Source organism: Dreissena polymorpha, chromosome 3 (assembly GCF_020536995.1).
Source record: "Dreissena polymorpha isolate Duluth1 chromosome 3, UMN_Dpol_1.0, whole genome shotgun sequence".
In the NCBI taxonomy this organism is placed as follows: domain Eukaryota; kingdom Metazoa; phylum Mollusca; class Bivalvia; order Myida; family Dreissenidae; genus Dreissena; species Dreissena polymorpha.
Window position 1 is genome coordinate 134,561,884 of NC_068357.1, and position 15,913 is coordinate 134,577,796.

The 15,913-nt window shown below is 35.1% G+C and overlaps 1 protein-coding gene across 2 annotated transcripts in view; it reads right to left on the bottom strand.

Moving 5' to 3' along the window:
* Nucleotides 1-2,197: 2,197 nt before the first annotated feature.
* The window catches only part of LOC127871555 (ceramide glucosyltransferase-like), a 41,997-nt gene continuing 28,281 nt past the window's right edge, over nucleotides 2,198-15,913 (bottom strand). For both annotated transcript variants that reach the window (XM_052414600.1, XM_052414601.1), the window contains exons 3-11: nucleotides 14,394-14,515; nucleotides 12,944-13,088; nucleotides 11,257-11,359; nucleotides 10,803-10,904; nucleotides 10,015-10,130; nucleotides 8,805-8,983; nucleotides 6,740-6,826; nucleotides 5,719-5,911; nucleotides 2,198-5,239 (exon numbers count right to left, since the gene is read on the bottom strand). In XM_052414600.1, the coding sequence (XP_052270560.1) occupies nucleotides 5,051-5,239; nucleotides 5,719-5,911; nucleotides 6,740-6,826; nucleotides 8,805-8,983; nucleotides 10,015-10,130; nucleotides 10,803-10,904; nucleotides 11,257-11,359; nucleotides 12,944-13,088; nucleotides 14,394-14,515 (1,236 nt within the window). In that variant the 3' untranslated portion in view covers nucleotides 2,198-5,050. The remainder of the gene's footprint in view (nucleotides 5,240-5,718; nucleotides 5,912-6,739; nucleotides 6,827-8,804; nucleotides 8,984-10,014; nucleotides 10,131-10,802; nucleotides 10,905-11,256; nucleotides 11,360-12,943; nucleotides 13,089-14,393; nucleotides 14,516-15,913) is intronic.

Here is a 15,913-nt window from a genome sequence, read left to right on the forward strand (position 1 = left end):
CTGTTTGCACATTTGCAAAAAATGCATAAATATCAAACGATCTATATACATTTGTAATTCACAAAATTTGGTCCCTTTACCATATATATAAAATAAACATAATTAACTTTAAAAAATTATGCAAAACTAACAAGTTTGTACAAAATATATTTATTTGTACATACAGCTTTTCCTTAGTTATTTTTAGGTGCATTTAACTTGTTCACCATTACTTTGTTTAAAGGCTGTTAATCTGGTATCATTTGTCAATTGCCCTAAATCAGTATTGATATTTTTTCAAGAAAGTCCAAAAGTCTAATGAAGCAAATAGATGTTGAATATGAAATTATTAATGGAACAGACCTTTTGCAACCAGTCAGTCATGGACTGTGCCCACGTATCAGATTCGCAAATTTTCGTTTTAGTTATGATATTTGTGAGTAAACAGTAATACTGAACATTTACCATGGTCTTATATAGCCATTATATGCATCTTTTGACAATTTAAAAACCGGAAAATTAAAAAGCGTTGCAACGCGAAACGATTGAATAATTTGAAGAGTTCTGTTGTTGCCGTTTAATTTTGTGAAACTCGAAGATTGCACATATAAAGTATAAAATACGTCTTTCATACATACTTGGCAGGATGACCGAGCGGTCTAATTGGTTTTTACTCCAGGACTCCGGGGGTCACTGGTTCGAGCCCTGATGCGGTCTTCTTTTTTTTCCTTTTTAAATTTTATTCTTAATTTTTTACTGGAGCTTTTTAGATCCAATGTTTACATTTATCAATATAAAGCATTTAATAACAAACTTCAAAACATGCCAACATCCGTGAAAAGGCCCCTTTAATGGTTGAAGAATCACCTTATTGTTAAATATTTACCTGCTAATCTGGGGTGTTACTTTGTGCTCCAATGAAATTTTATATTTTAAGGAAGTCTCATCTTAACCCTTTGCATGCTGGGAAATTTGTTGTCTGCTAAAATGTTGTCTGCTGAATTTCTAAAATTAGCATTTTCTTCGATTTTTTTCAAAGGATACTATCAGAATAGAAAACAGTTTGGATCCTGATGAGACGCCACGTTTCGTGGCGTCTCATCTGGATCCAAACTGTTTGCAAAGGCCTTCAAAATTCGGTTCCAGCACTGAAAGGCTCAATGAAATCCAGTGTGGGCAGAAAGTGTAAACCGGAAACCAGAAAGTGCTCGCTCAAAAAGAGCCACTGGAAAAGTGGTCAAAATAAACGTGTTTCAACATTTAATCCTGAATTTAGCTCTGTTGTACCCTGCTTGTAAAGCTCATTTGTTATTGATTGTCAGGGAAAAATGTCACATCTTAAATGCATACTAATAACATGTTTTCTGTACTCAAGGCACCAAAATACAATTCAGATGGACAAAAAGTTTCACCCGTCTCACGATTTTGCTACCAAAAGTGTTCTTTGAAAATACAAATATACAAGAGATGTGTTTGTCAGAAACACAATGCACCCTATTGCGTCGCTTTGAAATAAAATTTCAATATATCATTTGGCAGGTTTAGAAATTATCTCCCTTTTAAAGCTTATTACTTCCTTTGGATTGTATTTTTTATACTTTTGACCTTGACAATTCACCACTAAAAATGTGCAGCTCCACGAAAAGTAATTAAGAGATTGAATGGAGAAATGATTTTTTTTTATATTTTGATCTTTGACCTTGAAGAATGACCTTGACCTTTCACCACTCAAAATGTGCAGCTCTACGAGATACACATGGATGCCAAATATGAAGTTGCTGTGTTAAATATTAAACAAGTTATGGCCAATGTTAACGGACGAATGGAATATTTGACATTTTATCTTGAAGGATGACCTTGACCTTCACCTTTCACCACTCAAAATGTTCAGCTCCAGGAGATACACATGCATGCCAAATATCAAGTTGCTATCTTCAATAGCGAAAACGTTATGGCCAATGTTAAAGTTTCCGGCGGCCGGACAGATGCCTTATATTAGAAATTTGACCTTGAAGGATAACCTTGACCTTCACCTTTCACCACTCAAAATGTGCAGCTACATGAGATGCACATGCATGCCAAATATCAAGTTGCTATGTTAAATATTGAAAAAGTTATGACCATTAAAGTTTTAGACGGACGGACAGACTGACATACTGACGGACAGTTCAACTGCTATATGCCACCCTACCGGGTGCATTAAAAAATACAAAACAACAGCATTAGGCACATGTTTCATACATATTATTATACAGCGTAATATTGTAAAAGAAAAAACTTATATACAGTGTATGTCTGATGAGATACAAGTTTTAAGTTATACAAACTAAACTTCATGTTAGCCCTATCAGATTGTTATTTAAGCACAAATGTGTATGATCACTATTTTTATCATGCCATGTATAGCGCAACCATATAACTAGCATTGTATTGTGAAATTTGTCTTAATCTTACAGCAAAATTAATTTCTCTATGTTTCACTGTCCGCTCAAAAACATTGCTCTTACAATAAATCAGAAAATATCTTCAATTTCTTGGCAAATGATGACCAGACAAAAAATATACAACCATACAACCTCATTAATTAAACACTTTTGATCCCTCTTCTGGAATGTTTACGAAATTTGTAATGCTGATATAAAAATAGAACTTTGAAATATATATGGAAATATGTTTTATAAAAAGAGTTTATATTTACAACCTATTGGACCAGTATGATGTTTCAAATTGTAATGCAATTAATTCAAATTTGATAAGTTAAAATTGCAAACACATAGAACATCTAGTAAATACATAAACAATGATACCAAACATTGCACTTCTTTCCAGAATATATTAAATTCTTTGTTTAACACGATACATTCACATGCAGAACTGATTTGTGCACTGTTAATAATATTTAACTGTCCATCAACCTATAAAATATATAATCTACATTTAAACACATTTAATAAATACAGTACAACCAAATCTTTTAAATAACATACAAATATTACAATAAGTATACATATTATGCTCTGATATATGCAAGTAAATTGTATGCTCCACACTAAAAGCTGCATCCTGCAAAAATGGATCTTATGCCTTTGGGGGCCAGTGTAGCTATAGACCAACCTGCGCTGGCTTATTTTTGCTTTTCTACATAGTTCAAGAGTTTGTGTCCAGGCAAAGCTGAATGCCCATGTGAAATAAAGATTATTTTGTATTCAAAACACATAATCTTTTAAGTAAATGCCAAATCGACCTGAAACTGTAGTTTTTCAACTTTGAAAAATTGACAAGTTAATTTTAAGTAGATTTTAAAGATAAACTTAAGCATACAGATGACTTCAGTCAAACCTGTTCAAACGTCAACATGTTTAATTTAAGCTAATGTTTCTTTCTTTTAATCACCATAAAATACTTCCAATAGGCAAACTTTTTGAGACAACTGTATGATATGGCATATTTGTCATAATAATTACCCTTAAAACCAGATAAAGCTTCAAATGACAAGCTGTTTGCTTCCACTGACCCAACCAACCATTACTGTTCATGCCATCTCTAAGTTGTGAATTGAAACCAAACACTTGTTACAGCCTTACTGTACAGGCACTCACATATACAATAACTTAAAATATCATTAAAAAGAGATTCAAATCATCTTATAATTAGCATGAATGTACTTGTATGTTCATATCAGCCGCGTTCTGAGAAAACTGGGCTTAATACATGTGCGTAGTGTCATCCCAGATTAGCCTGTTCTAATCATTGACGACACTTTCCACTTTTATGGTATTTTTCCTTTAAAGGAAGTCTCTTCTACACGAAAATCCAGTGTTGTCCCTGATTAGCCTGTGCAGTCCACACAGGCTACTCAAGGACGACACTTTCTGCCTTAACTGGGATGACACTTTACGCACATGCATTAAGTCCTGTTTTCTCAGAACACAACTCATATAGACTTTCATCCATGGCCATAAGCTAAATAGATGTTTAAAATGTTCAACAAAGCAAGCTTTGGAAATATGAAAGAAAAGGAATCACTCCTACAGAGAGCAATATAATACTTTGTTTGCAAAACCATGTTGATAGATGACAATAAAACTAGAATAAAAGAATACCTGACTGGCTGATTACTTCTCCCAGAAACATGTTGTGTTAATTTCCAGATAATTACCAAACGGGCTTATCAAGATGGAAATACTTCCATTTTTATTTTCAATTTTAAAAGATTCATCAAAATGTTTGAACACATACTTAAAACTGCTTTTTCTCAATTACCATAACAAAACAATATACAGTTTAAATTGTTAATATCTATTTACTTCTACTTAAAACTACTACAAAAATATTCAATGAATTTCTGTGAATTGGAATTCAATATTTATCATAATTATTCGGCAATGTGAATTTCCCAGACATCTTTCATTTGTACCCATGCAAATACAATAACCAGAGTAGAACAATACATTTCCATATACTATATACAATAATTTCACAACAATATTAATAACAACTCAACAGTTACTTTAGGAATGTTTTCAAGCAGTGATGTTTCTTACACAGTAAGATATTTGTAATGCAATGACCACATTACTCAAGCCGAATTTGTAAATAATGACACACTTACAACATTTACACAACATTCTAAATATTTTCCACCTTCAAAAAGGTTACGGTAATTACCGTAATTTCTTTCCAACATAATAACATGATAAATAATAACATGATAATTATTGTTTTCAATACAATAAAAGACTTCATGTTTATGTTTTGTAAGACAAAGAGACAATAATTACTAATGTTATTTCAACCCTACTTAAAAAATTTAGCTCTTCAATCAATTTGTGCCTTTGAGAAAATCAAGACTCCTTTTGTAAGTCTTTTTTAAGTAGTCAATTAAATTCATCATAATGATATAAATTAACAAATACATAAAAAAATATATAAAAATATTTTTACCAGTATGCAAAATATTTGTGCAGCAGAAATAGAGATATGTAAATATACTGACATAATTGCAAGGTCGCTTTAAGTTGCTGTAATGAATGAATAAGTATGTAAAAATGGCTAATTGATTTATTTGGTGCTACAATTTCACTTTCCCTTTATCGGTTAAGATTTCTGTATGACCGCCCAAGGACAGTTTGTAGGTTCGCTTTCCCCACTTAATTGTCCTAGGGGACAGGAGAGCCTCAAAGAACACAACCACGGCTAAAATTTCCCGAAGAATCCACGCAACTGAGTATTGTAACTTGGAGAACTGCAACTCCCCATTCTGAAAAAGAGGAAAACAAACATTCTAAATTTTGTATATACATCTTTTCCAAACTCCGAGACATTTAGAACTGAAACGCATTGGAAATGTATGTTTACTGAAAAAATATGTAGGAATTGATAAGGAATGCATTTCAGTTATTTAAGAAAAGTATGGTCAGAAGAACAAAATCTTTTGAGACATGATTGTGTCAATGTCCCAAATCTCAACATAAGATTAATACTACTATATACAGACAGAAGAACTACAAACTTTCATGTTTAACAAGAACATTCTGCCATTTTCTAAATAAGCTTATTGCCACAGCTTTGCAGATTTGCCTCAATGGCTTAAGAAAAATTGCTTAGGTAAACTTTTCTTTATTTGACCTGTATAAAAGTCACACACACAAAATTGACTGAGCAAGCTTAATTCTGCAGAAAAGGATTTTAAAAAAAACTTTGCATATAAGCAAAAAAGCAAATCACTCAGAAACTCACCTGGCATAGCCTCAGGAGAATATAGTCCGACAGGAGCCATGACACGACATGACCCCCAAAGAAGATGTAGGGATTGATTCCCAGGAAGTGGTGGAGAGACCAGGCAGCAAACAGGCCCAGGGGAATGCACTCTGTCATAGGCTCAAGAAATCCGCTCACTAACGGCATCATGTTGAGACGCAGTCGTAGCCACCTTAAACACAAACAATCACAGGTTGATCAATAAATCAGGTTTAATAACTCTACCATGTATACTTCTTTGAGTTACAAGCGACACAAGCTAATACAAGGGCAACAACTCTAGTGGATTTCTATTTTTTGGTTGAGTATTTGGATTTTTTTGCCATATTCAATAGTATATCACTAATGTCCCACTCACACTTTATTGCGATAGCTGGTTTACGAGTACTTAATGCACATACTTATGCCAGTAACTGACAACTATCTAAAAGGCAGTATTTCATGACCTGTCACACTAATTATGTGGGCAGGCTGAGAATGGAACTCGCGGCCCTTATGTTTGTAATCACGGGCCCACATTCATAAAGCTCATTAGGGGGAAACCATCCTTACATTATCCGAATTCTTCAAGTCTCTGACGTTACCTAGTCCAGGACTTTTTATAAATAGTACAAGTTGCTAAAATTATTATTATTTTATCCTTCAGTAAGCAGGACACATAAAAGTTCTTATTGAAATTTTCATTTGAAATATTCCTTTAATTGTCACAGAAGTCAAGATTTTGTGAACATGCTAGGTGAATACCAGTCTAAAACTATACCTTCTAGCCAGTCCAACAACTAATTGTTTGCAAAAAAATAAGTTTGCAGGATATCAGTCTACAGGAAAAAGTTGTGTTATTTCTGCCTTATGAATTTAGGTTCAGGCAAATGAAAACTGCAAGCTACAAGATCTGGTATTGCTTTTAATGTCCCTATAGGCTCCAGCAATAGACATGCACGCAATAAGATCCAAGCTACAATCACCTGGAATTAGGTCTCTCCATCTAGCTTATACATACCTGACCATTCGGTCCTTGTAGCCTGACACAGCAGTGGAAGCAAGGTTCTGTTGAGCTGGGTACGCAGACAGCACAAGGCGATGACCCCTGAAACCATAGCAATTTTACAATGTTCTCCTTAAAAAATCTAATGAACAGTTGAAGGAACATCATGGTTTAAATGTTATTGAATATCAAAGTAAAAATTGGGGCTTGGTCTTGGAAAACAGAGCTTAATGTGTATTGTAAATAGATGTATTAAGTGTTGCCCTAGATTAGCCTATGCAGTCCACACGGGCTAATCAGCGATGAAACTTGAAATTTTTATGGAATTTTACGTTTAAAGGACATCTCTTCTTCACAAAAATCCAAACTAGACGGAAAGTACAATCCCCTTTACAACACTTTACGCAAAAGCATTATTCCCTGTTAACCCATAACAAGGCTCAATTTTATTTTTAACTGGTAGACATATGTGTCTTGTTCTGTGAAAGCTGGTCAAAATGCATGTGCGTAAAGTGTCATCCCAGATTAGCCTGTGCAGTCCGCACAGGCTAATCAGGGACGACACTTTCCGCCTAAACTTGATTTTCCGTAAGGAGGGACTTCCTTGAAACTAAAAATACCATTAAAGCGGAATGTGTCGTCCCTGATTAGCCTGTGCGGACTGCACAGGCTAATCTGGGACGACACTTTACGCACATGAATTAAACCCAGTTTTATCAGAACAAGACACATATGATGGGTTATCTGATACATAATACAGAATCAGAAAGATACAATAATTTCAAAATGGTAATATAATACTGATATATTTTACCAAAAAGAAATATAGGGCTAAAACTGTCATATTAAAACCCTTTGTACAATTGCTGTTTAATTTTGACGTTTTAAATTATTAATTTTTATTCGTAATGCTAGCTCAGTAGCTGTGTGAGCAGAATAGTAAATAGACGACCTTTTTAATAACTTTTAACCACACAATTTTAACTGATTATCTGAAAAATGTCATTTTCACAATATTACTATCAGTTCTAATTTTCTTAAACATAACTCTTAACTTTCTTTGGGTAAATCAACAGGCTTCTCTCAGCTATTAACCTATATTAGCTATAGCCTCATAATTAAAAGTAACCAAGAAATACCTGGTTCAGTGACCTGAAGGCAGTGATCAATACCTAAACATTAAACAGTGCAATGAGAAACATTATTCAACAACCACACAAGTCCTCAACTTACCTGTTCACGCTAGTAAGGACAAAAACCCAATACTCCTAGCTGACAAACTGTTACATCAACTGTATTACAAATGGAGCTTAGCTGACTAATCAAGTAGTCTTAAATCCAGGTAACAATATTTATCATACAAATGTGTTCCAGGATTTATAGATTAAGCAAAAATTGTAAGCAACTATTTTTAGTGCGAAAGGAATTGTTACCAAATGCATAATTTATTAAACATAGATTTTCAGTTGTGTTTTTAAATAAATTTTATGTCCATGGTTGCCCATCCTTGTTCTATTGAAACTTTAAAATAAAAAATAGCTTTTCTCAGCAAAGCTATGGGTCCTCCACACATTTAAGGGGCCTGGGTCCTCCACACATTTAAGGGGCTTGGGTCCTCCACACATTCAAGGGGCCTGGGTCCTCCACACATTTAAGGGGCCTGGGTCCTCCACACATTTAAGGGGCCTGGGTCCTCCACACATTTAAGGGGCCTGGGTCTTCCACACATTTAAGGGGCCTGAGTCCTCCACACATTTAAGGGGCCTGGGTTCTCCACACATTTAAGGGGCCTGGGTCCTCCACACATTTAAGGGGCCTGGGTCCTCCACACATTTAAGGGGCCTGGGTCCTCCACACATTTAAGGGGCCTGGGTCCTCCACACATTTAAGGGGCCTGGGTTCTCCACACATTTAAGGGGCCTGGGCCCTCAAGACATTTAAGGGACCTGGGCCCTCCACACATTTAAGGGGCCTGGGTCCTCCACACATTTAAGGGGCCTTTGCCTAGTAAGCTCATGCTAATTTCCATCCCTGCTGAGATAAAAGATACCACAGTTTGAAGTTTGAAACGCTGGCTTACTTTTCATGGAGCGCATGGGTCAGGTAGAAATCTTCTGCGAGGTATTTGCCATACCAGTTGAGGCCGTTCAGATCGTCCAAGAGCGACTTCTTGAACATGTAGGACATGCCTGTGCAGCAACACAACCCTAATATGTTGAAAGCCAGGTAGTAGCGCGCAAACGCACCGCCAAAATATGTCTAGAACAGAAATATATCAAGCTTTATAAGTCTGTTATATCAAAATGGGTGGTTCAAATGTGTTCAGTATACATTCTTTGATATAATGCTCACCAGCAGAATGGTAAATTTCAAGGCATGCACTATAATTTGATATGCGATGTAGGACAACTTGGCTCAATTTATGTGCATAAATATTTCGCTTTTATGGAATGATTATTATACAGAAAGTCTTTGTAAAGGAACATCAAGTCTATTTAACAACTTTAGTCCAAGATTACTCTGTGCCAACTGCATTAAGCCTGGTTTTGGCACAGCGCTGCACATATTGTTTTACAGAACAAACGAAGCGCTTGGACACACCACAAAAATAAGTGTCAGGGCCCTCAATCTGTCAAATCCACGGCCGAAATTCAGCCGCATTCCCCCCCCACCCACCCACCCCCCTCCCCTGAAAAGTATACTTTTTTCCCCTTTTTGGGGGAAAATCCCCCCCCCCCCCCCCAAAAAAAAAACAACAAAAAAACACAACATTTTTTTTTGTTTTTTTATAGATAGGTGTCTCATGATTATTATATCTCAATTCTATTTTAATTAATCTTGTCAAACATACTAAATTATGAAATAATGAAATAAGCAATGAACATAGTGTAAACATGTACAAATGTAATAATTAGAGAGTAAGTTAAAAATCCCCCAAAAAGGGAAACGCCGCGAAAATTCCCCCTGATAGCGACCTGCTTCCCCTAAAATGGATTGAGGGCCCTGAGTGTATAAGTAGTAGCATTATAAAAATATCCAATGACTGTTATATAAGATTTAGTACTTTAGTTTCCATTTTGGTTTATAAGAATTTGTGCATAGCAGATCTAATATGCTACTTGAGGGCTTAATCATGACCCAAATAGTCTTTAACGGTAGAATAGGATGTATCAAGTTATTCGCAATTTCTGATCACTCAGCTGTATCCTCCAAACATTTCTACATGAGATACATCACTTACACACTGAGCCCTCAATTATCACATTTAAGCATTGAGCCTTTTTCAATACCTTTTCTAAAGATTGAGCGAATCCTTTTTGATCTGTTGTAAAAGGCATCTGATGGCACAGAGCTACATTGGGTTTCTGCAGTTTACACACCATGTCCACTATGATGTCTGTACTTCCTAAAAAAATAAAGATTATATGGGTTAGGATGTTTGTTTGAATTCAAAGAACATTGTTCCTATTAAAATATATCTTGTATTTACATCAATATAGGTTTTAACTTCATTCCCGTTGCAATATCGTGATAACTCTAAGCCTGTTTTGTTCTTCTTGTTAGAAGATTCCTTGTTACTATCTATTCTTGATAACAAATGTAAAACGCCTACATTCAGTGATATATTTGCTTAATGATGCTTTACTGCCAAATGCCCATGATGTCATTAAAAAACAAAAATGTTGGTCCTAAATAGATGCTTAACTTTCTTACAAAAGTAAGAAATATGCTACAAAATATAAATGTATTTGCATTGTCAAGTGGTATTTCAGTCCTATCATAGCAAACAATTAATCTTTACATAATTTTCTGAAGCGAGCTAATCAGCTGAAAGTTTTTCATCTGTAAACATGCATACGTATGCAAGTTACTGACAAATGCTCTACTTGTGATGAGACCTTTAGGGAGAACAGCCATACAGATAATTTTATGACAAATCCCCATCCATACACATTTGTGTTCAATACTGCCTTTGCACAAATTTAAGAATGTGCAAATATGTCAGCGTTTTAAAGTGCTTCTCATTTCGACTCTATGACTTTTGTTTTTCATTTTGGTAGGGAAAGGGGGATTGTACCTTTAATTCTGCTGGTGCTAATCCACACATATTCGTACTGAGCTTTGTCGTATGCTGGCGCCATGTTGTGCACCATTGGGTTGATAATTCCATCCTTACCACCTGATATGAAAACATTTAAAAATTCACAATCAGGTCAGGTAATATTTTTGTGTAAACTATAAAACAATGAAAGATTTTCAATCAACCATTCATTGAATTTGAATCAAAAGAAAGGTTAAACAAACATATATTTTTATTTAAAACACTGAAATAGGTTATTTTTTTCCAATGATATTTTTTAAACTTTAAGCACCAAAAATTATGAGGCAAATATTCACAGAACATTTTTGGAAAACGTGCAACATTAACTTTTTATTTGGGGTCTAAATAAATAATTTGTTAACAAGTCTAACTGATATAACGCCACTGAAAACCTCCGAAAGCTGCTGGACTTTAACAAGCTGTCACGTACCTATAAACAGTTTACAGTCCACTTTTGGGTATCGTTCCATCATCTTGTTGACAAGGTTGATGGCAGCATCCTGATCGTCCTGGACACAGCACAGCAGCTCATACTGGGAGGGACGGCAAACACAAGGTCAGAGATGAGCCACATCGTGCAAAAAGGGATATTATGCCATGTGGGGTCAGTTAAGATCCAGAACAGCTTGCACATTTGTACAGTCTGGTCAGCTGCTCAAAATTCAATGCATGGTTTTGTCCTCTAATTGGGCATGAAGACCCCTCATCAGAGTACATAGATGCAGAGGCAAAGGTGGAACTACACTGTTCTGGTATGTACTATAGGCTTACTTTTCCAAATCAGCATTATATTTGGCAATGCTTTCATACTTACTCCATAATAGACTAAATTAGGAATTATGAAGAATTTCAACATTGAATAGAACAAGAGCACCGCATAACGGGTGCCACGCTCGGCTGCGAAACCTTGTCAGATTAAAAAAAAAAATTTAAAGGTCACAGTGACCTTGACCTTTGACCTAGTGACTCAAAAATGGGTGTGGCATGTAGAACTCATCAAGGTGCATCTACATATGAAGTTTCAAAGTTGTAGGTGGAAGCACTTTGATTTTAGAGCCTATGTTAAAGTTTTATATTAGAGGTCACAGTGACCTTGGCCTTTAACCTAGTGAACCAAAAATGGGTGTGGCGTGTAGAACTCATCAAGGTGAATCTACATATGAAGTTTCAAAGTTGTAGGTGGAAGCACTTTGACTTTAGAGCCTATGTTTAAGTTTTATATTAGAGGTCACATTGACTTTGGCCTTTGACCTAGTGACCCAAAAATGGGTGTGGCGTGTAGAACTCATCAAGGTGCATCTACATATGAAGTTTCAAAGTTGTAGGTGGAAGTACTTTGATTTTAGAGCCAATGTTAAGGTTTTAGCACGACGCCTTCAGCGGACGGCGGACGACGAGCTGGCTATGACAATACCTCGGGTTTTCTCCGAAAACAGCCGAGCTAAAAATAGACTAAAGAAAATTAAGGCTGAGGTGATTGCCAGCATTGACAGTAAAACTGTGCAAGGAGTGTTTGTATAGCAGATGATGAAAAACTGTGTGAAGATTATTTGACACATGTTTACGAAATGTGTGAGAAATGTGTAAGGAAAGAATGGTCAATAGTCTGAGAGGAAAAAAACTGTGTGAGAAACATGTGCCACAAACTTCAGAAATGAGAGAAATTTGGGAGGAACTAGTAACCAATAGTCTGAGAGGAATAAAACTGTTAAACCGATAAATGTCAAAATAGTGAAAATTAGTGGGGTTGTTTAAGTAAAAAGTATATGTGGAAGAAAAGGTGTTAAGTGTTTGAGGAAAGTGTCCACATTCCATTTTAAGAAAAGTTACATTTTACATATGTCTTTTTCAGTTTTCTGCAGGTCTCAATAAACCACATAAAAATTGTTTATATCTGGGTAAAATCTGTCAAATAAACAATAATTTATAGTGGGAACCTTAAGCCTTTCTCAGATAAGAAGATTTACATCAAAGCAAGTAGCAATTAAACTGTTTGAAAAGGAAACTTAAGATGAGATCTACCTTAACAGTTAGCCTTAATGAAAAAGTCATAAAAGGAAAGCAATATGAGATGGGAAAACCATACAAGACACCTTATAATTCAGGTGAGTATTTACCTTTGGATAATTAATGGTGAAATGGCTTTCTAGGTTGATTTCCAACAGTGGGTCGATTCCCATCAGAGGTTTGATTATTGAGACCCCAGGAACATTGTCAGACAGAATCAGCGCTGAATCTTCCTTCTTGAATAGTACGAAGCGTCTGAAATGTAAAGAAATGTTCTATGAAATGTACATAATAGTTCCATGAAATGCAGATGCATGTACGGATGACTTATCAGGTACAAAAGTTCACATTTAAATCAGGAAATGATAAGTCACTTTTTAATTTTGACAATGGTCTTTTACAGGGGTCATCTACTTCTTTAACAGATAATTCACTGCCTTAAAAATAATATAAGAACTTTATTTACAATTTTGATGATTTTCTTCAAATTTTAACTTAGTAAAATGTACAGAAAGGATTCAAGCATTTAAGTGTATTATAGTGTTTAAATATTAAAACAAGTATTTATTCTTTTTGTGCGTTCACATCAGCACTTCAGTCAGCAACTGGAAATGCATGATTCCCTGTGTTATTCAACAATGATACCTTGCAAAACATGTCAAATGGTCGGATATTACAAAATCACAGGATATTACAACCTCTCAAGATATTACAATCTCTCAAGTTTGTATCTCATCACCTATCCCCACCACAAAATGACATTAAGCGTAACAAAATGAAAACAATATTTGAATTTTAATACTACAATTCTTAATAAACAATCATCGCTTAGAACCATGTTTGATTACTCTCAAATAAGAAGCTCATATATTTCAGACATTAATAGCATGTTCACACTGTTGCAAACACTTTCTGGAAATATTTTGTCTGCATATACCACGAAATCTTGCTGCCCGCTTCTTTGACCCATGTCATGCGAAAATGGGTATAATGTGCTATGCTGCCAGCTAGCGTAGCTCAAGCCCAGACAGTGTGGACTGCTACCCTGTCCACATATAAGACCATGAAACCTTGTCTAGCTTGAAAGCAGACAGCTTGGCTCAAGTTCACACTGCTCAGTTACGGCACATGGAATAAGATCCATTTTCACAAGATGCAGTTAGTTTCTTTTCTTCCAGATGGAACCATTTGCTATCTATTTCGGGGGTAAGAGATAAGTATGTGGACAACTGCTTTATTTGTATTAGAATGTCCAGGAAAGGAATATAGGCCACATATTTATCCTCAGAAGTAGAAATATTTTTTAGGGGCATGGTGCATCATTTGTGGTGAACCTGGCATTTGCTTTCATGATTTTTTAAAATTTCATTTGCAATAAACCCAAAGGGTTATTGAACAATAACATAAACTCTTTAGGCAAGCAATACAAGGCAAGGACTTAACTCTGATTATTTGACCATCAAAACTGTGAGATGATGATGAAGTCAGTGGACCCAGCATACAGAACAGGGTCAATAACACTGATCACTTCCACCCCAATTTGCGTTACTGACGACTTACCCCCCTATCTGTGAGATGATGATGAAGAAAGTGGACATGGCGTAGAGGACAAGGGCAATAACTCCAAGAAAGAACACGACATACGACCACGTCTGCTCATCAAACATGCTGTACAGGCTCATCTGAAAATACAAAAGAAACTGACTATTAAATATATTTTTTGTGAAAATACAAAAGAAACTGACTGTTTAATATAAGTTTTTTTATAGAACGCATATTCAAAAGTCACCAGAACTCTGACAAAAGCTAGTAAAACCATACAATGTCAGTCCACTTAAATTAACCGGAACCACTGGCACCACTATCTAGTGAATCATTGTTTTCCTACTTTTTTGTATACACCTAAATGTTTTTTGATGGCAAGTACAATGAAGCTCATGCCAAAAAAAAATTATTCAGCCTTTTGGCCAGTGATGGCTTTGGAATTGAAGGGTTAACTGACACAGAAAAACAATTGTTTCCATAAAAGCCCATAATTATGTACCTCATCATGCTTAAAAATGAGTATTATGCAATATGCAACCATCTATGCTCAAGGCTAGCTTGCGCATGTGGGCACTCTGGTCTAGTGCTACCCTGTCCACAAATGTGACAGCAAAACCTTGCATAAGTTTTAAGTGTACAAGGTAGCTCCTGACAATGATATGGGGCTATCCTGGCTGCATATGGCATAAGACCCGATTTGGCAGGACTGAGGTTTCATATATGTTATATAAAACAAGCTGAATTGTTTTTGGAATGCTATAGGTCATTTTAAGGATTTCAGCAAAAATTCATGGTAATTAAATAAAGGACAAGTGTAGTTTTAAACAAAGTTTGCTTAAATCACAATTTGAATAATGATGACATAACAAAACAAATATAACTTAGCAAAGACAGCATTCAATTTTGGCCACAGGCGAAAACATACGTAAACTTACAATGTTATGCATCAAATGATTTTTTACCCTAAACGAAATTACTGTTATGGCTTAATACAACTTTGTGCTTGCTGATTCATATTTCAATGAAAATATGAAAAAATTGTAAATACCTTCGATAACCATGATTTTATATCCCTGATTTAATAATCTTCATATATAATAAGAGTTATATTTGGCAGTATAAATAATTATTTCTTTCCTGTTATGAATAATTATGTTCATTTAAATTAACTTTGGTAAAACTTAGCTTTACACATTATGCTTTTTTTATTACCTAAATAACCTGTTGCAACTAGCTTTAAACCAGATTTTTGTCACATAAACTTAATTCCATTCATATCTTTAAGTCAAAATTATAAACCATCTGTATAAGTGGTGTGGCACATAATCAAAGTTTAAGTGATATCAACAACTTCTCATCATGCATTGCAGAAGTCATGTATTCAATTTTTACACTTATAAAATGCAGATGGTGAAATAATATTTCATTTATATAAAATTGTATGACTTTAGACAATGTGCATATGGATAGGTATTAAAGGGGCCTTTTCATGTTTTGGTAAATTGACGAAATTTGAAAAAGTTGTTTCAGATTCG